General features: G+C 55.0%; 9 protein-coding genes across 9 annotated transcripts; 4 read left to right on the forward strand and 5 right to left on the reverse strand.

The window, feature by feature from the left end:
- Positions 1-154: 154 nt before the first annotated feature.
- On the reverse strand, positions 155-2,068 carry CPAR01_15574 (uncharacterized protein; the record flags this gene model as incomplete). The annotated part of the gene is made up of 1 exon (XM_060499822.1): positions 155-2,068. The coding sequence occupies one exon, from the start codon at positions 2,066-2,068 to the stop codon at positions 155-157; it is 1,914 nt and encodes a 637-aa protein (XP_060341398.1).
- Positions 2,069-3,292: 1,224 nt separating this feature from the next.
- Positions 3,293-4,477, forward strand: CPAR01_15575 (aldo/keto reductase; the record flags this gene model as incomplete). The annotated part of the gene is made up of 3 exons (XM_060499823.1): positions 3,293-3,400; positions 3,581-3,701; positions 3,768-4,477. The coding sequence occupies 3 exons, from the start codon at positions 3,293-3,295 to the stop codon at positions 4,475-4,477; spliced, it is 939 nt and encodes a 312-aa protein (XP_060341399.1).
- A 215-nt stretch (positions 4,478-4,692) lies between these two features.
- Positions 4,693-6,020, reverse strand: CPAR01_15576 (uncharacterized protein; the record flags this gene model as incomplete). The annotated part of the gene is made up of 2 exons (XM_060499824.1): positions 4,693-5,436; positions 5,517-6,020. The coding sequence occupies 2 exons, from the start codon at positions 6,018-6,020 to the stop codon at positions 4,693-4,695; spliced, it is 1,248 nt and encodes a 415-aa protein (XP_060341400.1).
- A 2,268-nt stretch (positions 6,021-8,288) lies between these two features.
- On the forward strand, positions 8,289-11,313 carry CPAR01_15577 (cytokinesis regulator; the record flags this gene model as incomplete). Its single annotated transcript, XM_060499825.1, has 2 exons — positions 8,289-10,686; positions 10,739-11,313. The coding sequence occupies 2 exons, from the start codon at positions 8,289-8,291 to the stop codon at positions 11,311-11,313; spliced, it is 2,973 nt and encodes a 990-aa protein (XP_060341401.1).
- A 1,084-nt stretch (positions 11,314-12,397) lies between these two features.
- CPAR01_15578 (NOL1/NOP2/sun family protein) lies at positions 12,398-14,702 on the reverse strand (the record flags this gene model as incomplete). Its single annotated transcript, XM_060499826.1, has 2 exons — positions 12,398-13,082; positions 13,138-14,702. 2 exons carry the CDS (start codon positions 14,700-14,702, stop codon positions 12,398-12,400), a joined length of 2,250 nt encoding a protein of 749 aa, XP_060341402.1.
- A 518-nt stretch (positions 14,703-15,220) lies between these two features.
- Positions 15,221-15,896, forward strand: CPAR01_15579 (uncharacterized protein; the record flags this gene model as incomplete). The annotated part of the gene is made up of 2 exons (XM_060499827.1): positions 15,221-15,331; positions 15,390-15,896. 2 exons carry the CDS (start codon positions 15,221-15,223, stop codon positions 15,894-15,896), a joined length of 618 nt encoding a protein of 205 aa, XP_060341403.1.
- Positions 15,897-16,272: 376 nt separating this feature from the next.
- CPAR01_15580 (cofilin/tropomyosin-type actin-binding protein) lies at positions 16,273-17,143 on the reverse strand (the record flags this gene model as incomplete). The annotated part of the gene is made up of 6 exons (XM_060499828.1): positions 16,273-16,413; positions 16,472-16,520; positions 16,574-16,647; positions 16,713-16,932; positions 17,065-17,075; positions 17,141-17,143. The coding sequence occupies 6 exons, from the start codon at positions 17,141-17,143 to the stop codon at positions 16,273-16,275; spliced, it is 498 nt and encodes a 165-aa protein (XP_060341404.1).
- Positions 17,144-18,107: 964 nt separating this feature from the next.
- CPAR01_15581 (chaperonin GroL) lies at positions 18,108-19,987 on the reverse strand (the record flags this gene model as incomplete). Its single annotated transcript, XM_060499829.1, has 3 exons — positions 18,108-19,618; positions 19,673-19,814; positions 19,880-19,987. 3 exons carry the CDS (start codon positions 19,985-19,987, stop codon positions 18,108-18,110), a joined length of 1,761 nt encoding a protein of 586 aa, XP_060341405.1.
- A 958-nt stretch (positions 19,988-20,945) lies between these two features.
- Positions 20,946-21,473, forward strand: CPAR01_15582 (ricin B lectin; the record flags this gene model as incomplete). Its single annotated transcript, XM_060499830.1, has 1 exon — positions 20,946-21,473. The coding sequence occupies one exon, from the start codon at positions 20,946-20,948 to the stop codon at positions 21,471-21,473; it is 528 nt and encodes a 175-aa protein (XP_060341406.1).
- Between the last annotated feature and the right edge of the window lie 150 nt (positions 21,474-21,623).

Below are 21,623 nucleotides of genomic sequence, written 5' to 3' on the forward strand. Positions count from 1 at the left end.
AAACAAGGTTCAGATAAATGTCGTTTTAACGTCTGGGGATGGCAATCATGAACGTATATGAACCAGTGGCAGCGCTTCAACACTTGACACACCCCTTCTTGATCTTGGGCCCTCGACATTCTCTTTGAACACTCGCATCTATGACCTGGATTCCCTAAGAGCTACAGCTGCACTGAATAGCCCTCTTCAACTTGGGCACATCTCCAACCCACCGTTCCTCCTCTGCCTTGTCACCCTTGTACTCCTGACCGTCAATGTCCTGACCGTCCCAGCTCTCCTCAAAGGGATGCAGCGCCATCTGCATGACCCTCCTCAATACATCCCTCTCGCCATCCTTCTCAACCCGCTTGATAATCTCGTCAAGCACCCAGCCACGCGGCACAAAGTTGGGGTTCACGGCCTTCATGGCCTTCTCCCGCTCGGCATCCTGGCCCTCTTCTTCGCCCCAGTCTTCGACGACGCGAGCGCGCCACTTATCCAACCAATTCCCGACATCAGACCGACCCTTGGCCTCGCTGCCGGCTGTCGCGCCCTCTGCGTGGAAGAAGCGCGTAGCCGTCTCGCGGCGAGCATCCTCGGTCGCAATCTCCGACAGTTTGACGGAGCTGAGGCGCCGGAAAAAGTGGTTGAAATCCAGCTCGTGGGTCTCCATGGTGTCCAGCAGCCCGCTGAACAGTTCATCGAAATCACTCTCCTTGAAGTTCTTCAGACCAACGCGCAGCGTCATGAGGCGCTTATACTCGGCCATGAAGAGCGCCTTGTATTCCTCGCCAACCTGCATGATGAGCTTCTCGGCCCGTCCGACGAGGACCTCAGACTCGCTCTCCTCAACACCATCGTTGACGAACTTATCCTCGTCCACGCCGGCCCCTGCGCCGATGAGCTCGCCCAGCGCCTCGCCGAAGCGGACGAGGTTCCACCAGATAATCGTCGGCTGATTTCGGTAGCTGTACCGCAGCATGTGGTCGTCGTGGTTGGGCGTGTAGGACGGGTCAAAGTTATCCATGAACGCAAAGGGGCCGAAGTCGATGCTCAGGCCCGCGATAGAGGTGTTATCCGTGTTCAGCACGCCGTTCATGAAGCCGTAAGCCTGCCATTTTGCGACGGTGAGAGCATTGCGGCGGGCGACTTCACGGAAGAGACGGGTGAAGCGGTTCTCGGCTGAGTCGTCTGGGCCCTGGATTTCTGTTGCCGGGACACCGCGAGCGGGCTCGTGGAGGGAAGAGTCGGCGGGCTTCTCGGGGTTCTCAAGGCGGCCAGGGAGCTTTTCCCAACCACCGAGGACATCTTCCGCGACGTAGGTTGCCAGCGTACGGAGCATGGCGCGGTCGCCTCTGGCACGGGGGAGATCAAAGTTTCCCAACCGGATCCAGGACTGCGCAAAGCGCAACACAATCGCACCGGGCTCGACCGTCTCTCTCCTGACCTTGACGTTGGGCAGCAGCGTCAGAGACAGCGCGCGCGTGCTAGGGATCCCGAGGGCGTGAAGGGCCTCGGAGACGACGAACTCGCGGATACTCGACCGCAGCACCGCCTTGCCGTCCGCGAAGCGCGAGTACGGGGTGATACCCGCGCCCTTGAGCTGCAGCTCGTACCGGGTCTTGGTCTCCGGGTTCGTCGTCTCGAACAGCGAAATGGCCCTCCCGTCACCCAGCTGTCCTGCCCATTGCCCGAACTGGAAACCTCCGTAGCACTGCGCCCAGGGGTACCCGCCCTCGAGCTTCTCCTCGTCCCAGCCATGTAACCTGTTCCCCGCGACGGTCTGCTTGAAGTCCTCTGTCTCCTCGTCGCCCTGTTTGATCCCGATATCGCGCATCGCGGCCGGGCTCACGGCGAGGAGCTCCGGGTTCTCGGTGGTCTCGGGGCGGACCCAGGTGAAGGCCGCGTTGCGGACGCCGCGCGGAGCGATTTGGTCGCGCGGGGTCTTGTGGGAGTCGGCTGGCGTCGGGAAGATTGCGTCGGGTGGGAGGGAGGAGGTGTAGGTCCATGTCTTGGGGAGCTCGCCTATCGGAAGGCCTTGGTAGGATGTCGCTGTCGGCTTTGCGCCGTTGGAGAATTGAGCGGCCATGATGGCCGGGGGTTTGATGATAGCTCTTGGAACGGCTCGTGGGGAGAGCAGTCTTGAGAGCATATACGCGGATTTGAGGTTCACTTTGGTGTGAGATACAACGAAGCGTAAACAGATCTATTCACACGAAGAGAATGGGGGGTATCATTTGCAAGTGTACATGAGAAGTGATTAGAGAAAAATGTGGTGGAGGGGTCGTTCGGTAATAATGATCCGTAGTGTAAGTCAGCAGCACCGAGTCGGCGATGAGGGACTCTCGGAGCTTCAGTGGCGATGCCCCAAAAAACCTACGCTGACTAAACCAAAGATGCGCACCTGGATAGAAAGAACCTCGGCGTCCACTTCGACGGTCGCCGATGACAACAACCACCGATTCCGGAGACAATTAATCATCCAGATAATTCAGACACTTTTATCAAAATCTCGAACTTCGAAATCTCCTTCGATCCCCGCTCCAAGACCCGAAAGGGTTCCAAAGCCCTCAAGATAAGGTACCCAAAGTTCACGGTCCGAGTCCCGACCGACGCTGCATGTCGAGCCCCCCCGGGTGATGCATCACGCAACAGCTCCCACACTGTCGTCACTGTTGGCGTCACTGCGAAAAGGACGCTGCAGCCCCCAAACTCCCCTCCCCGCCGCCGTCCCGGGAATCCAGCACGCCCTGGCAGACAGCTCCAATTGGGGCAAGTGGGGTGAGGAGAAGGAAAGCTGCGGTTCCAGCCCACTGCAGCAAGTTCCGAAAAGCGCCTCCCTTTGACACACCAAGAAAGCTCACCCCAATTTACCAGTAGAGGCACGACTTTCGGTGATGTCAATTGGACGTCTCGGCTCTTGTTGGCCGATGCAGGCGGGGGAAGCATGTTTTTCCTGCGAGTTTGCTATTACTGCATGTCATCGAAACAAACCTCGATGCAAGAGCTGAAAGCCCAGTGCCCCTTTGAGTGTCTCGTCCTCGTCCCATCGTGCTGATAACACATCCGTCACCCCTCACCTCATAGCTCCTCCCTCTCAAGAGACCAGTAGAAGTCCGTCTCGTCGTATTAGAAATACAAACCCCTGGCCGCGGCCCATCAATACCCGTTTGTTCGAAGCCATCTTTTATCTCCCCCTTCCATATTACATCGCTGTATGTTCTTGACGAGAAACTCATCAAGACTCTGCTCAACGCTACGTCCTCGTCCCGTATTGCCCCTCATCAGCTCTCAACATCTTCAAAAGCGCACCATGAACTCGATTCTGTCCACCTTCACGCCCGATGCTTCGGGAACCCCTCCAAAGCAAGTGGATTATATCCCATGGCTCACTCTCAACGATGGCAAGATGATCCCCATGGTGAGTTTGAATCTCAAGTTTAAAAGGATCCCGATTCCTGCGGGAAGATCTGCCGCTCGGCAATGCATGTCAGCATCCAGTGCCAGATCCTAGGGCATTCCAGCTCAAATCTTAAATTACGAAATTGCTGCATCGCGGCCGGTTTACCCCAAGTACCGTCTCATACTGACGTATCCGCAGCTCGGATATGGCCTGGGTACTGCCAACTACAAGGCTGGCGGGGCCAGCTTTGACGAGAAGATCGTCGACAACACCGTCATGGCGATCAAGGCCGGATACCATCATCTCGATGGCGCCGAAGGTACGTGCAATTTCACTCACCCATTCACTCTTCGAACTGATCACCACTTTTTAACACGATCCTTAGTATACGGAAACGAAGAAGAACTCGGTGCAGCCATCAAAAAGGCCGGCGTGCCAAGAGAAAAGCTCTACGTCACCGCAAAAATCAGCGGAACCAAGAAGCAGGACACCGAAGAGGCCTTCGCTACCTCGCTGAAGAAGCTCGACCTCGAGTACGTGGACCTTTACCTCATCCATGCGCCCTTCTTCGCCGACTCGGACGAGGAGCTGCAGCAAAAGTGGGCGGATCTCGAGGCCATCCAGGCCAGCGGCCGCGCCAAGAGCATCGGGCTCTCCAACTTCTTGCAGCCTCAGATCGAGGCCATTTTGAAGACGGCCAAGGTCGTGCCTGCTATCAACCAGATCGAGTTCCACCCTCATCTTCAGCACGGCGATCTGCTGCAATTCCACCGCGATAACAATATTGCCGTGTCTTGTTATGCCCCGCTGACGCCCATTACTTCGGACGTCGACTCGCCCGTCAGGACTATCTGGGCCAATCTGTCCAAGAAATACGGCGTGAGCGATTCTGTTATCGGACTCCGCTGGTGCATCGATCAAGGTCTGATTGTCATCACCACCTCGTCCAAGGAGGAGAGACTGCAGAGCTACCTGAACCATATCCCCGCCATCAAGCTTACACCCCGCGAGGTGAAAGAGATTGCCGAGGCTGGCAAGACCAAGCACGTTCGCGGGTTCTGGAAGAACAAGTTCGACGCTGATGATACCCGATGAGTATGACAAAGTTCGGGGTCCGCCACGCTCATTGTAGTCAAGAGCGTATCTAGTATTGTTAGTTGTAATTAGTAATTATGGAAATCGTTCCAATAGTGACGTCTGTGTACAAGTTTAATCTCTCAAGCCTACGGGGCACATTGGCATGATATGACCGTAAGAAGACCTGAAGTGATTGAAGGTATCGTGGTTTATTCGTTTTCATATTCGTCACCTCATAACTCATCATCAGACTCCGTCTCGCTACCAGCGGGCGGCGGGGGTGCTTTGGCAGCTGCTTTCTTTCTTGCAAAAGGCAACTCCCTCTTCGCAGGAGGCGCCTCCTTTTTCGCGGGCGCGGCAGCAGCCTTTGGCTTGGGCGGTGGTGATACTCGAGACCGAGTGGGCTTACTGGGCGCTGGTGCTGCCGCCGGCTCTTCGTCGACATCATCTTCACTAGCCGTCTCGTCCTCGTCCTCAGTCGTGTCGCGCTGCTGATCTGACAGGTCCGCAACCTGCTCCTTCACCTCATCAACATCCATTTTGCCTTCACTTTCCTCTGACGAATCAGCATCATCGACAGGCGCGGGAGCGGTCTTCCTCTTGCCCGGCCTCGACTTGGCGGCCGCATGGCCTCTTACCGCGGCCTGGGAGCTCTGCTGTACCTGCGCTAGCTTCTCCGGCTCGACGGATGCAGACGCGAGTAGCTTCTGCTGCTGGCGGATCTTGACCTTCTTCTCGTTGAGCAGGTCGCGGAACTTTTCGAGCAGTTCCGACTCGTCAGCCTCCTTGGCCGCGACTAGCTCGTCGAGTTGAGCTTTGAGCTCCCGCACAGATTCTTCGAGCTTGCTTGCCTTTGCAGTCGTCGAGGCTAGAGCTTCCTTGGCCTCATTGGCTGTCTGCGCCGAGAGCGCACACCAGTCGAATAGCTCAATGAGCTCGCGTGGGCTGTGGCTCAACTCGATGGCGCCGAGCCGTTGCTAGATTACCCAGCCCGTCAGCCCAGCCCGGCCACCCATGCGGAAGGTAGGTAAAAGGCTGGAATGTAAAAAAAACTTACTGTGAACTCATTCCCCTTTTTCCGAATTGTCAGGGTGAGAACTGACTCGTTCTCCACAGAGGCGATTGCCTCAACGCCCTCGGCCGGTTCTTGGTGCAAGACCGCAGTCAGGATAGTGACCCATTCTTCCTCAGACACTGGACTGTTCTTGACGCGTAGTGATGCGACTTTGTCATGACGCACTGCCAGGGAAACCCTACCGTTAGCCTTTTTTTTCTTCAAAATTTCCCGTATAATATGAGGTGGATGAGTTCGGCGCATGAAACAGGTGTCGGCCAAGACCCCACTCGCCCGGGCCGCGGTGATCGTCGGCCAGGAAGGCGGGATGACGAGCGTTTGGAACTTGGAAGTTGGAAACTCACGAGAAACGGCATATGGCTCCACGCCATCTGTTCCCACCAACTTGACATCTAGTGCCTTTGACCGAGTGGGCGTGGCCTGGACGATGACAAAAGCGCCTTCACTGTCTGACCGGGGAAATCGGAGAACGTGGCCGGATGCCATGACTAGGTGAACTAAATCGACATAAACTTGAGGAAAGAATCGGTTGGTTTGCCCCTTGCGTGCCACGGGAATGAGCTGAAGGTTCGATGTAAGTGGCAGTTGCAACCCGGTGCAAGGTCCGAGAGCTCAGGTTGGTCGGGATTGTCGTCAGAAAGTTTTAGTAGGTGCGTAATTATTTGGTTCTCAGGGTTGGAATCTAAATTGCAACTACGGTGTCTCGAGGGGAACTCCTGGTTGGATGGAGGTTGAGACAGAGCAGTCCGGGAGAGTGAGACTGAGACTGGATTTCCAAAGTTGGTAGTTTGTTGATTAAATACAGTGAAGTGAGTGTGGCTTCATCTGAACCGTGAGGGTCCTCGAGGGGTCCTGGGGTCGAGAGCGCTAGGCAACTATGGCGCTCAGACAGGCAGCAGAGGGGGGGACTGTGCAACGCCTCAGGCAGCCTTGGCCCTGCACCTTGGTATTGAGACGTAGGTTCGGGACGGGAAGGAGGTACGGAGGTCGTGGGATGGAACGGAGAGCGGGAAAGCAAGGCAAGGAAGGTAAGGTCGTTAGCAATTGTTTTGGTGCTTTCTGTGCTTGTACCTTCCTTACCTTGGGCGAGGACGGGTGCTGTCAACAAATAAACAGGAAGCTACGGAGACGACGGCTTTGTGTTTGGACCTAGAGGTACTGTGTAAGGTATTGCCTGTGGGATGAACCGGAAGAGAGAGAAAGTCAGAGCAAGCACTGTCCAATATTCCTCCGCCCTGGGATCCCATAGACTCTCGATAACTTCTTTTTCCTGCCCTTGATAGAAGGAATCGTTAGAAAAGGCAGGCAGCACTAATTATAGCCTAATGCCTCCATTTTCTCCCTGAACTGCCAGCCTCTCGCTGCTGCATTCGCCGTTGGCTGAGCTCAATTGAAACGACGACGGGTGGAAAGGGCTGTCGCGCCTCCAACGCGTCAGAATCGTGCAAGTCAAGTGCAACCGTCCCCGCATACATGTGCTCGTCGTCCAATCAATGAACCATCTGATGTCCCCGCTAAATCACGTGGCGCACCCTGGGAAAAACTATGATTCACTGGAGAGCCCTGGACCCCCGGTTTGTACCCTCCCACGCCCTCCGTGCCTCCCACCTGTTCTTTTCCCCCGTCTGTTGTCCACCCGGAGCATGACTCTGCCTGTCCCGCAGAAAAAGAACGGACCCAGCTTGTCTAGATCGGCTTTCTCTTTTTTACCCACTCTCTTCCCTCTCTCACCGTCCCTGCCGGTCTTATTATTTACTCCCTCCTTCTGTTGTCCCAGTACCTTACTCAAAGAGACTAAGAAAAGACGATAGTGGATTCTCAATCAAGCTTAAGAAAAAAAGAAGAAAAGACGAGAGAACCGAACCTAGCGAAAAAGGGGGAAACGGAAGAATCGTATAACACACGCACACCGGCTGTCCCTGCTACCCCCAATTCTGTCACCCTCGTGCCTGCGGAACACCTCACAAGATACGTAGCTCAGTGGGTTTGCCCACACCTGCGCGCAATACCAGCCACCCAGCTGTCCACCACACCACCCACTACGTTGCGCTGTGCTGCACCACGCTGTGCCCACGCACCACTCGTACTGGACCCAGCCCACCATCTGGCCGACCTACCACCTCGCTTTGTTTGCCAGGCCCGATCCATCAACCCCAGCTTCCCAGCCATTTTTGCTACATCTCATCCAACACGAAGGGCAAATCCAGTCTCTCCCCCCGACACTCACGACTGCCCTGATCTCATTCTACTCCAGCACAACCCTCGACAAACGTCACGCTCGACATCTCTGGACCCTGTTCCTGTTCCTCTTGCGCAATCACCCCTTACGACGAACTTTCTTTGCATCACCTCCACTTGTTCTGCCTCTGCACCTGTTTGCATCTCTCGCAATTCATCCTACCAGTAGCCGACAGACACTACTTCCCACACTACCACACACATTCCCGGAAACGACGATACTCTACTCGATTCAAAAACAATCCGCGCCGCCATTTCTACGCCTAAACACCACCACGACAAATCTTTTTGCGCCCCCCGCGACGCCTAAATACTACCAAACAACATCGCTTGCGACCACTATCTCCGCCTTCTCAAGGTTATGCCGGGCCGGGGCTGCTGTTATTGTTGACGATATGATCTTGCAACATTGACAAGCAGGAAAGCGCTGTCGGGAAGTCTTTTGCGATACGACTACGGCCTTCTCGGACCCAATTCAATTCTGCGCTCCCCCAAACAAAGAAACCTACCGAAAACATGGAACCTTTACGCCTCAAGCCACGCCAGCCGGCGGCGGAACCCGACATCGAAGACTGGGACGATGACGATTTCCAAATCGACACCGACGATCTGACATTCCGCACCGCCTCTACCGCTACCGTTACCACCCTTCCTCCCTCACGACGCGACTCTGCGTCTTCACATGTTTCCCTCCGTTCGGATCTCGAATCTATCCTGGACGAAGAGACCCACGTGCATGTCCCGGGCGACGACGAGAAGTCGACCCTCGACGCTATCGCCGCTGCCACACAGGCCGGCATTCCGATACCCAAAAATGTACCTTCTTCCGCTCTAATGGGCGGTACTATCAAACGACTTGGTGGACGAAAGATCAAGAAGATCATGCAGGACGACTGGGAGGATGATCTGGTTCTTCCAGACTCGGCTCAGGCCCTTCGCATCAAACCTCAGGACGGCTCCAGATTCCCCGACGCTCTTCGACAAGTCAGCGGCGGTTCCAATCAGACTAGTCCGACCAAAGCTATGAAGACTCCTCCCGCGGTTTCAATGCTGGACAGGAGAGAGTCGACGGAATCGAGGACGAGCACATTATCAGGGGCTCTCAACTTGGAGAAGTTCCGTGACAACGATGACGACGACGACGATTTCTTTGGTGATGGATCGGAAACTATCAAAGTATCAAAGACTCGCCCGCCTAAACCCATTTCACTTATCACACCACCGACCCCTCAGAAGATTGACAAGCCTTTGGACGATGATTTTGAGAACGACTTCGAGTTGCCCTCAGATGGCAAGTTGAGGCTCTCTACTAGAAAGGACATCCCAAAGACACCGTCGAACCAGGCAGATGATCTGGACTGGGGTGAGGGTAGCCTCGGTACTCGATTCGGAGGCACACGAAGAGACGCTCGTTCGAATAGGAGCTCGTCTGTCTCCGCCATGAGCCCCAGCGTCTCGAGCTCATTCACCGCCGAGAGCGAAGATGAGACGTTTGATGGCCTTGTACTCCCCAGCGGCCCGGTCAACTTTGGTGAGAGATTGAGTCGTAGGAAACTCAGTCGCTCTCCCGTGCGTCCCGTCGAAGAAGAGCCTCCAAACCTCAAGACTCCTCAACCGCGCGAGCCAGAGCCTGAAGACATGTTTGATGGTCTTGACGTGGGTGATGGCGACGTCTTCAATTCGGGCAAGCTTACACTCCATCGCAATATTCGTGTCAATGCAAACCGCCCACCGAGCCCCCAGAGACCAAAGACTGCAATCTCATTGACCTTCACGAATAAGGCTACTCCGTCACGGCTCCCTCGGCCGAGTCATGAGCGTCATGAGCGAACTCAGTCTGCTCTGGAGCCTGTGTCCGAGAGTGGTGGTCCTATCTTTGCTCGTACGAGAAGATCTCAGTCGCGCATGGGTCACCAATCTCAGTCTTCCGTCACGAGCATTCATAGCATGCCGACTCCCACAACACCTTCTCCATCGAGCTCTTTGCTCCCTTCGACTCCACGCAGGCGAGAGCTTGGTGCAAGAACCTCTACGACGTCGCTGCGTAATGAGCCGACGACCACTAGCACGCAGTTGCTGAGATTTAAGCGATCTCTGCCTGCAATGAGCAGCTCTCACTCACCGGCAAAGACAATGTCCCGGTTTGAACGGCCGCCATCTAGGACAGATGGCCGTCCGCCTTCCTCAATGCGGCCCAAGACTCCTACTGAGAGATCTCGACCCGCTGTGGAAAGCTTCGCTGCCCAGCAACGACGCCCCTTTCTCCCTGCTGGGGCCTCACAATCCCAGTCGCAGCACGTGACTGCAAAAACTTCTCGTAGCTTCCGCCGCCACGATTCTGAGAACGCTCTAGACTTGCGGCCGACCTCGAGGGCATTTTCCAGGTCGACAATGCGGTCGCCGAGTCCGAAGAGAACAAATCGTCATTCGGACCATATCACCCGCGACGGTTTGTCGTTCCGCACCCTCACCAAGCCAAACCGAACTCGGAACTTTGGTGATGGGCATGAGTTGGATGGATTCGACGACTTGCCTACTTCAGCCCATTCAGAGGCCAAATTTGTCCGACAACCTGTCAAGGCACCGCTCCGCAACAAGCTTTATCAGAATGTGCTTCCTGATCGGACCACCACGCCCTCCCCGGCTCCTTACTCCCCTGCGAAGGGTGATTACACGCCCCATTTCGCCCGCGATACCCAGGCTAGCCGAATTGCTCGGGAGACCTCGCTTGCTCAACGAGCTCCATCAGGCCCACTGGCGCCTCTCACCTCGTCGCGCGTTTCTCAGCTGTCGTCCAGGAACAATTTCAATCCCGGACTACCACAAGCGACGGTGCGGTCGAAAAAGAAGAGGAACCTACCTCAATTGAAGCCTCATTTAATTTCCAACATGAATAAGGACAAGACTCCGCAGCGTAAGTGCACTAGCTCAATGGATCGCACATCGTTATACTGACCACCCTGTAGATCTTCAGGGTATGTTCTACAACCCCGACACGTACCGTTGGGAAGGCAACGAAAATGTCTTGAACGCGTTCGACCCACCCGCATCGTCCCCATCGCCAACATCAATGCCGCCGCACGTGGTTCGAGATAAGGAAGCTTCTTCAACGCCTCGGCCGGCTCTGATTACGAACATAAGCCACACGAAGGGCGTGCAGGTTGTGGGCGGCATGGTCTTTGATCCACAGAACATGTGCTGGCTCAAGCTCGGCCCACAGACGAACACCAAGTCCGAGATACCCGACCCCATGGACGGCTTCAATGCTTTGGACGACGACGAGGACGTCTTCAAGGACATTCCCGATCTCGACGATAACCAAGGCGACTCCAAAGAACCCGGTCGCGTTAGCGAAGTTAAGGACGAGTGGCTCGTCGGGGAAGAATTCGATGTTGGTCCCGAATTCGTTCGGAGACAGCGCGAAGAAGAAGACCGGTGGCGAAAGAAATGCGAGAAGTGGCTCGGGGTTGGAGACCGAGATCGCGAAGCTGCCAGATGGGCGATCCGCGACATCCTACTTCATCAGAGGGCTGCCCAGTAGACCTCACCACACCAACAGCATTCTACTTTGGGCGGCATATCATGCTTTTTTCTTCATACATAATTATTTTAATACCCCTGGCGTCATGGCGAACGACAGGGCGAGCTACGAACGAGGCGTTTTGGGAGAAGGATTACGACGAACAACATTTACGACGATTCCAGTGACGACTTTCTGGTCTCTTCTTTGTGTACAACATACTCCTACAAAAAGTCTTGAATAGGATTGATTCATGACACGGCTTTTACGACGAAAAGAGGTCTGGCAGAGGAAATGGCATGCCGACTTTATGACAACAAACAGATGATTTGGGATTTGGGACTCGATACCATCCAGACCCCGAGCTGGATAAGAGGGTTTATGACCACAGTGGAGGAAAAAGGACTGCTTTGATCCAGACCCCGAGCTGGATAAGAGGGTTTATGACCACAGTGGAGGAAAAAGGACTGCTTTGACGTTTGCATTTTTGTACAATGCTTTTTATCTTTACGATGCTGTTTGGAGGAGGTTGAGGGTGGTTAGCCTTTCTTCGCCTGTGAAGGTGGTCAAGGATTGGTTGGTGTGTCTGTCATTGATCTTTTTGATGATGAGAGACAGGTTGATGAAAAGCTCTGCTTAGATTCATTTTTTTGGCTTCGGCGTATTGGATTAGCCATAACCCAATCTTCTTTTCTCAATTCTCTTCGTGGCCAGCTGGCTGGATAATTCCTTCTTGACGTGGACGTGAAAGGCTTTTTTCTCAATCGGCGACGGCAAACGACGTTCACAACAGATGAACGACGACAGCGACGACCATGTCAACAACCTCTTCACTGTTCAATATTTTCGTTCGATACTTTTTTTTATTTCCCGAATACCTTTTTGAGCTCCGACTCCATTTAGTAGTAATAGGTAATTATAATGCGACAACCCTAATAACCTCAACAACGACGACAACGACGCGGGGTTCGTTTCGACCTCGATCCCTGACAAGATGCTTCTTTGTCTACTACACAAGATACACTTCAAAAAAGATCCCAACCCTCGTTTCTAGTTCATCAATTTTCCTTTTTTGACATCAGTCGATCACCTGTGTCTCGTCCTTTTATTTCGCAGACTTCTTCTCCTTCTTTTGCTTAGGGCTCTTGCTCTTAGGGCTCTTTTCCGGCGCGGCCGCGGTGGAGGTCACCTTCTTCTGCGCCGGATTCCTCTCGGCCTTCTTCTCCTTGTCGGCCGCGGCGGCCTTTTGCTTGCTCTTGTCCTTCTTGTCGGGCGTCTTTTCCGCGGACTTCTCAGACTCAGGGGCGCTCTCAACTTCGGCCTCGGAGGCAGAAGCGGTAGACTCCTTCTTGGCGTCGGAGGCGGCCTTCTTCGCCTTCGCAGACAAAGCGTTGGGGTCGAGACCGCGTCTGCGCATGGCGTTGCGCTTGGCCCTGAGGACGTACTCTTCGTCCTCATCGTCGTCGAAGCCACCGAAATCATCGTCGGTCTTGCCGCCGGCGTTGGACTCGTCGTCGGTGGTGATGGGGGTCTTGTCGATGACCTCGCCGACGGAGGCAGCGGAGCGGTCGCGCTCGGCCTTTGCAGGGGTGGGACCAATCTTTTGGAACTTGGCGACGAAGAAGCCGTCGACGTTGTAGGTGTGCGGGTAGTAGCGGCGGGTGAGCTTGAGGGAGGGGTCGAATTTCTTGCCCATGTAGGAGGTGAAGCCCTCGCGGCCGAAGGGGAGGTTGGTGTCGACGAGCTTGACGTTGGGGCGGCGGGAGAGGGCGTATGCTACGACGGACTCGCTGTTGGTTTGTTAGCATGAATGAGACAATAGTTAGATGAGGTGGATAGGCTTACTTCTCCTCGACTGTGACGGAACAGGTAGAGTAGACAATGTAACCGCCCGTCTTGCTGTGGTGGTTGACAGAGTCAATGGCGGCGAGGATAAGCTGCTTCTGCATGTGCGGCAGCAGCATGAAATCCCTCTCCGTCTTGTTGGTCTTGACGCTGGCATCCTTTGCAATGACACCGGTACCGGAGCAAGGGGCATCGAGCAGGACACGGTCGAAACCACCCATGGGCTTGGGGAACTCCCTGGCGTCGTAGTTTGAGACGACGACGTTGCGAGCGCCGAGGCGGTGGATGTTACCAATGAGACCCTTGGCACGCTGCTTGCTGGGATCGTTGGCGACGATGACACCCGTGTTCTTCATCATGGCGGCCATGTGCGTTGTCTTACCACCGGGAGCGGCGGCCATATCCAGCACGCGCTCGTTCTCCTGGGGCTCGAGGGCCATGACGGGCAGGAAAGAGGAGGCGGCCTGGAGGATGTAGTAGCCGGCCAGGTACTCGGGCGTGGCACCGAGGGGCACGTTGCTCTCAAAGATCTGGAGGCCGACCTTGGACCACTTTCCGACGGGCTCGAGGGTGACGCCGCGGCCGATGAGGGCCTGGGCGAGGTCTCTGCGGTGGGTGCGGAGGGTGTTTGTGCGGATGACGACGGGGCGGGCCGACTCGTTGGCCTCGAAGAAGGCAAACGCCTCGCGGGGCGAGAAGAGGTTGAAGAGCTTCTCGGCGAGGTACTCGGAGTAGCCGTAGTAGGCGCAGATGTCCTTGATGAGCTGGTTGACGTACTCTGTGCGGGAACGGCCCTCCTCGTGGAGCTTCGCAAAGTCGTCGAGCACTCTGATGTTTTCCGTGATTCTCGTTCTCAGGAGCTGCAGGTCTGGCGCGAGGAGCGTCTTGGTCTTGGCGGCGAGCTCGTCGTCCGAGTCGTCTTCGAGGATGTGCGGCTTGTCGCCGTCAATGTTGGTCTGGATGCCCATCTCCTCGAGTTCGGCCTGGGCGTCAGCGTCCTCCTCGGCCTGCTTCTGGTCGAGTCTCCGTGCGAGACCCTCAATGTTGGCCTTTGTGAGCATCTCCTCGCCGTCCGAGTCGTCTTCGTCCTCTGAGAACATGTGCTTTCCGCCGCCGCCACGCTCCTCTTCTGAATCGTACACGGAATCGTCGTCAGAACCATCTATGAAGTCGTCTCCCAGCTTCTCCGCGGCCTCCAGGTCGGAAAACTCGTCAACCTCGTCATCATCGTCGCTCATGTCGGAAGGGGCACCAGCAAAGTCGCCGGCATCGTCGTCGTCTGACATCTCTTCGTCCGAGTCGACAGGCTGGGGTGCCTTCTTTCCTCTGCCGTTGGCGGCCTTGGGCGCAGGCTTTCCAGCCTTGGCACCGTTGCTCTTCTTCGCATCCTGCTTCTTCGCTGCCGCGGCATTGGCCTTGGGCGCCGCTCCTCTTCTCCTCCTCTTGACCTCGGGAGCCTCGACGGGCTCGACTGGCAGACCGGCCTTGCGCTTCAACTTTGCGAAATGCGCCTCTGACAAGGGTTCGGGCGCACCCTGCTTCTTCATACGGTTTCCGACACCCATTTTGATCGATCAATCCGTATCGAAACTTGGGTATTTGGGTGGGGGAAAAAAGGGTACCAAAGAAGTAGAAAATTCAAGATATACGGTACCGCCTGGTTCAAAGTCGGTCGCCGCTACACTGCTCAGAAGAAAAAAAAAGTTCCTTCACTTGGGTTAGAAGCGGTCCCCCCACCGAAACTTTTTCCTATCGCGCACTGACCAGCACCGATAAGATTGGGCGATAAAGCCACGCCGCCCAGACGAGCGGTCGAAGCTCCACACTCCAGCTCAGTCCGCCCCGCCATCCCTCTTCAGTGCGTCAACTCTAACTGAGCAGAGCGGGCAGCACACCAGAACACCGGACGAAGTCATTTCCAACGCCTTACCTCCAGCCGATCATCTAGTAATTAAGCCTTCACCGACATTCCTTCCCTATATCTCACACAACCTATAGCTTCTGAACTCAAATCGACGATTCGAACAACACCGACCAGGCAAACTTCCCGAAAGCGCGCCACATAGCCCAACATATCACAACCATGGCCGAAGTCGTGTTCGCAAGACAGTTCCTGGCGACCTTGGAGTCGCGCCCGGCGAAGCTGTCCGCCGACCATGTCGAGCACCCCAAGAACTTCCCGGCTCGTCCTCCCGTAAGCCTCACCCCTACTAGCGAAGCTTTAGTAGCTACGGATAGCTAACATCATGCAGTACATCCTGCCCAAGATGCCCAAGGCCATGAGCAAGCCCTCGAATCTTGCCCCAGGTCAGGAGCGCAGCGTCAACGTCACTCTCAAGTCCCTGCGCAACCCTCCTCTGGATATCAAGCTCTCCTCCCAGTCGCTCAACACCTCCATCCTCGACATCAAGGCGGCGGTTGAGGCGGAGTCACGGATACCTGTGGACAAGATGAAGCTGCTGTTCAACAAGAAGCCGGTGCCAGACAGCAAGGTGCTGAAGGACTTGCTTACGGACGGTCAGGCATCTCTTGAGTTCTCCGTCATGGTTATTGGAGGAGCCGCTGCAGTCAAGCCTGAGCCTAGCGCTGCGGTTGCGCCCAACACTACAGAGGAGGACATCGGAGAGGCGGCATTGGACACGGACGAATTCTGGAGCGATCTCAAGGGCTTCTTGCTGCAGAGGCTTAAGCACGAGCAAAAGGCGGAGGAGCTATCAGGGCTGTGGCGCTCAACCTGGCAGGCCCAGAAGAAGTCATAACGTAGAAATTCACGAAGCACAACACTTGAACATAGGTGATGGTCTAATAAAGAAGTGATTTCGTCGTCGTTATTTGGGCAACAACAAGAATGCTCTGCATTCCGGCATGAGATGTTTTCCTATGGCACTGGGTTGATATAACCAGGCGGGCAGTTCAAATCTGGAAATTTACTTGTCACGCCCCAAAAAGAAACTCGGAGTGGGAAAAAGGTCTGGGTCCCGAAATCGCCAAAGGGGGAGAAAGTGGCCCTCCATATTCATCGTAAACTCTCCATGATCGTCGTCAATCGTCCCGGAAGACTGCAGCCGCCAAAGTGTATGCTCCGTCTCACCGCGTAAGGAAGGGTATGGGTGTGTTTGAGGGGAAAAGAGACATTTAACCAGCCATGCCCTTGCTGACGGTCTTGAGAATGGAGTCGTACTCGATGTCGTCGGCATCGTTGGCCTGGAGCTCGGTCGCGATACCAGTGAGCGAGCGCTTCAGGGCCTCCTTGGAGGAGGCGTAAACCATCTTGGCCTTTGGTAGTGGGTTAGCGACAATTCAATTGAGCTTTGCAAGAGTAGCTGGTACTGACCATGACACCGGCATCATCGGGGGACCAGGCGAGGAAGGTGATCTTGTTGCTGTTGGAGCGTTAGCTGCAGGTTCCAGGTTGGGCGAATGCGGGGCAACGTACCGCTCACCCTCGCCAGAGGCAAGGCTGTACTCGAAGTCGTAGACGGCGTAGCGGGGGCCCTTGCCAACAGCACCCTGATGCATTGTTAGAATTGTCTTTGAAATGCAGCATTGCGTCGCGGAATTGCAGCGAAACATACGCTCTTGGACTTGGTCTGGGCGTTGATCAGCTTCTCGCGGAAGTTGTCATAGTCCTTATCGGCCGAGGCCTCCTCGACGACAATCTCCTTGTTGTCGTCCGAAAGCTTGTAGATGATGTACTTGTACTTCTTGGAGAGCTTGAGCTCGTTGTAGGCCGTTATGCACTCCTGAGAGACTTGCGCTCTAGTGGGGAAAATCGGGTTAGCATGCGCCGCCTTGCTGAGGTGAGGTGGTAGATGGAGCCAGCTTGTCCTGCTCCGCCGGGATCGTCATCGAACGAGCGGTAGAGTCGCCCATTAGATGGTGAGTCGGCGCAGAGGTAAGAGGCTCTTCGGAAGGGGAAATACGAACCCGGATTGAGACTGCGATTGAGATTAGCATTGTGTTTTGGTAGACGGCTGATCCTTGGAAGCTTTTAGTTACTCACCATGATGCTGGTTTATGGCGGGGGTGTGGCTAGGAGAAGAGGCGGGAAAGTGGGCTGAGAGCAGTTTAGCAACTAGAAAACAGGAGGGAAATTGAATGATTTAAAACTGTTTGCTGTGCAAAGCAAAATGGAAAATGGGGGTGCCTACTTCGAGATCGAGTGGTTCGGTCGGGAGATTTGCTGCACGGAGGGTGGTGGCAGAAAAAGAGGCAACAGCTTGCTTTCGGGTGATGAGGTATCTTGGACAGGAACGGAGGAGTTGGGTCACAGTGGAGGGGAAGCGGGCGAGAAAAACACCCGCATGGTGGGGTTGTTGTCCAGGTGAGATTGGAGCACGTGACTATCTGCGTCAGCCACAGGAGGTTGACGAATCCCACCCCAGGCGGCAGTCAACAGACAGGGCCTGAACTTGGAATCTCTTGTTGGGGGGACAGCCCATTGCAAGGGGCGGCGAGCTCCTGTTGCTTGGTTAAAAAAACACAAGAAGTCATCACCAAAAAACACATGATGGGTGCCTGTTTACGTGACGTGGACCGGGCTGCACTTAACGGTTGCCTACCTTACTTGTCAGCACGAAGCCAAGGAACTCTACCACTTAAAGTAGCGGCCGAAACACTGGCCCAATTCTTCAAGCTGTCACTGAGCTGTTAACTAAGTAGCTACCGATCGACGTCAACACACCGTGCACAGCTCCAGTCTAGTCAATGCATGCATTTGCTCTTTGTCTTGTTATTCTTTAACTCGTTTTGCTTTCTTTCTTCATCTTACATAACTTGCTAGTGCTATTGTACAATACAGAGCTCTCAAGTCCCCTCAGGGATACTGCTGCGTAAAAGGGGGAAAGAGGGGAGATTAGTACAAATGGCCGCAGTTATACATCCTTTTTAATAGTAACACCAATGCCCATGCCCCTCGCCCAGTTGACTTTTTTTAATACAAGAAGACATTTTGATCATGGATCATGTTTTTACATCATACCACCCATGCCTCCCATTCCGCCCATACCACCCATACCGCCCATAGGAGGAGGTCCCTTCTCTTCGGGAGCCTCAACGATGGCGACCTCAGTGGTACCGAGCAGGGAAGCAACACCGCTGGCGTCAACCAGACCGGTGCGGACGACCTTGAAGGGGTCAAGAATACCGGCGGCAATCATGTCGACGTACTCGCCCTTGGAGGAGTCGAAACCCTTGTTGAACTCGCTGGCGAACTCATCGGTGAGCTTGCCGACAATGACGGAGCCCTCAAGGCCAGCGTTCTCGACGATGGCACGAGCAGGGCGGGTGATGGCGTTCTTGACGATGGTGACACCAAGCTGCTGGTCGAAGTTGGCGGTCTTGACGTCCTTAAGAGCAAGGGCAGAGGCCTTGATAAGGGCGGTACCACCACCGGGCAGGATACCCTCCTCAACGGCGGCGCGGGTGGCGTTCAGGGCATCGACGAAGCGGTCCTTCTTCTCACCGACCTCAACCTCGGAGGAGCCACCGACCTTGATGACGGCGACACCACCAGAGAGCTTGGCCAGACGCTCCTGGAGCTTCTCCTTCTCGTACTCGGAGGTAGTGGGGTCGTTCATGACACCACGGATCTGCTCGCAGCGCTGGGAGATGGAGTCCTTGGCACCCTCACCGTTGAGGAAGATGGTGTCCTCCTTGGTGATGGTGATGGAGCCGGTGGAGCCGAGCATGTCGGGGGTGGCCTTCTCGAGCTTGATGTCAAGCTCCTCGCTGAAGACGGTACCGTTTGTGAGGACAGCCAGGTCACCGAGGATGGACTTGCGGTTGTCACCGAAGCCGGGGGCCTTGACGGCAGCGACCTGGAGCTGGCCACGGAGCTTGTTGAGAATGCAGACGGCGAGAGCCTCACCCTCAATGTCCTCGGCAATGATGACGAGAGGACGTCTCAGCTGGGTGGAGGCCTCAAGAGCGGGAATGATGTCCTGGACAGCAGAGATCTTCTTCTCGGAGAGGAGGATCAGGGGCTTCTCGAACTCGACCTTCTGGGACTTGGCGTCGGTGATGAAGTAGGGGGAGACGAAGCCGCGGTCGAAGCGCATACCCTCGGTAACCTCGAGCTCGTCGACCAGAGTCTTGCCCTCCTTGACGGTGATGACACCCTCCTTGCCGACCTTCTCCATGGCCTTGGCAATCAGGTTGCCGACCTCCTGGTCACCGTTGGCGGAGATGGTGGCGACTTGGGCAACCTCCTCGCTGGTGGAAATATCTCTCTTGTTCTTCTGGAGGAAAGCGACGACCTCGTCGACAGCAGCCTGGATACCACGGCGCAGGTCCATGGGGTTGCAGCCAGCGGCGACGTTCTTGACGGTCTCGGAGAAGATGGAACGGGCGAGGACGGTGGCGGTGGTGGTTCCGTCACCGGCGGTCTCGTTGGTCTTGGAGGCGACGTCCTGGATGAGGCGGGCGCCGAGGTTCTCGAACTTGTCCTTAAGGGTAATTGCCTTCGCGACAGTTACACCGTCTACGAATCAGTCAGCTTTTTGATGGAATGCAACTCAATTGCATGTTTCCTTACCCTTTGTGATCTTGGGGGAGCCATAGCTTGACTCAATGAGGACGTTGCGACCCTTGGGGCCAAGTGTTGTCGCGACGGCCTTGGCCAGAGTATCGGCACCAGCGAGCAGGGCAGCACGGCCCTCAACACCGAACTTCAGCTCCTGTAGACTGAGTTAGCATCCTGAAGCTGATGGCATTGCCAATGCTTCGCGACGTGTTGACGAACCTTGTGGGCAAAGCGAAGCTGCTGTCCCAGGCCGGCACCGGCACGGAACTTGCTGGGAGCAGCAGAGAGGACGGAAGCTCTCGCGCGGGAAGAAAGAGCGCGCTGCATCTTGAATCTTATTATGAGGGTATCTAGGTAAGAAAGAAGAAATACAGAACTAAGGATTGAAGGTGTCGCCGGGTTTGAATCACACGTGTCGCTCCAAGGAGATGAAGTAAAAAGTTGCAGTGAGTGATAGAATTGGAGAAGCTTCCTGTCACCGGCTCCAAAAATTTATCTCGGACGTTCGGCTAAACGAGGTCCCTTCTGGGGCGCCAGTACAAAAAGGGATTAGCGCAGTTGTGGGTGCATTTCTACCGTCTTCCAATGGCATCTGTCTCTATTCTCAGCATCCGCACATGGTAACCCCTAGTGACCATTGCCGAATATTGACATGGGTTCGTCCATCGGAGAACATCGGCGGACGATCGACTATGGGGTTTCTCCTGAGCAACTGCACCGACTTACCAAGCAATACGAAGTAATGGACACATAGCATGAACCCCAACGTTGTAGCAGCTCAGCAAACATTGGATGGCACTTTAAGCAAGTCACGAGAACTGCCATCCGAGCAATGCGTTAGCCGCATGCGAGTTACACCTAGATTTAACGGTGCAACGTTTCAAACAAGCTTCTTTTCTTAGTCTCCTCATAGGTGCGCATGCCTCGACTTTATTGCAGCTGCTCACTGTACTTGAAACATCAAGAAACGGAGCGCCGGCGCCGTGGCGCCGTGATGCAACCCCTAACCTCTTGGCCGCGCTATCGCAAGGATGAGGATGCTACTACAAGGGAGTTAGAGGGCCTGCTGCGCGAGACCGAGTTAGAATAGGTACGATCTTCTTGCAACATATATCCTTAATTTCCAACTCGCTTGGGCTAGGGGCTGGAGTAACCTCCTAGATGGCAGTGTTCTTGGAGTATAAGAAGGGGTCGGTCGAAGACAAAGACACGGAAGATATTGCAAGATCATCACTAGCATCCAATACTATAATCTCTCAAATACACATTCACTCTTTCTGCAAACATGAAGTTGTCACTCCTTGCCGTCATCGTGGCCTCCGCCTCTGCCGCTCAAGGCGCCATCACCTGGACCCTTGAGAAGGCTGCCAACCCCACGGCCGACCAAACCGACGCGTACACCAAAATCGAAGCCGCCATGAAGCTGGCCGTAGCAAGACATGCAAAGCAGGGAAAGGCAAGCAAGACAATCCGTGTCTATTACACGCCCGGCGTTCCTACTGCCGAGGCCAACTACAACGGTGACCTCCGCTTCGGATCGAACCGATCTTACATGAACGAGCGTACGGCGCTCCACGAGATCTCCCACACACTCGGCGTTGGACAGACTGCCGCCTTCGACTCCAAATGCGCGTCCGGTAACTGGGCTACGGCATTGCCCTTGCTTCGCTCCTGGGATGGTTCCAGTGCCAAGATCAGCTGTGGCGGCTCGCATTTCTGGCCGTACGGGCTCAACTATGATACCGAATGGAGCGAGACAAACGCGGACCGTCACGTAAAGATCATCAACGCCATGATTGCTGATGGTATGTAAGGAGAGAGGGAGTCTACATTTACCAATTCGTGTACAAATTTCATTAAACCAGGATTGAACCCAATGGTTCATTCTACTGTACATACATTACAAGACCGGAAGAAGCAAATCGTCCTGGCCTTTTGTTAACACAACTTTCGATCTCAACAA

The sequence above is a fragment of the Colletotrichum paranaense genome (assembly GCF_030867605.1).
Source record: "Colletotrichum paranaense strain IMI 384185 chromosome Unknown Scaffold_20.1, whole genome shotgun sequence".
NCBI classification, from domain to species: domain Eukaryota; kingdom Fungi; phylum Ascomycota; class Sordariomycetes; order Glomerellales; family Glomerellaceae; genus Colletotrichum; species Colletotrichum paranaense.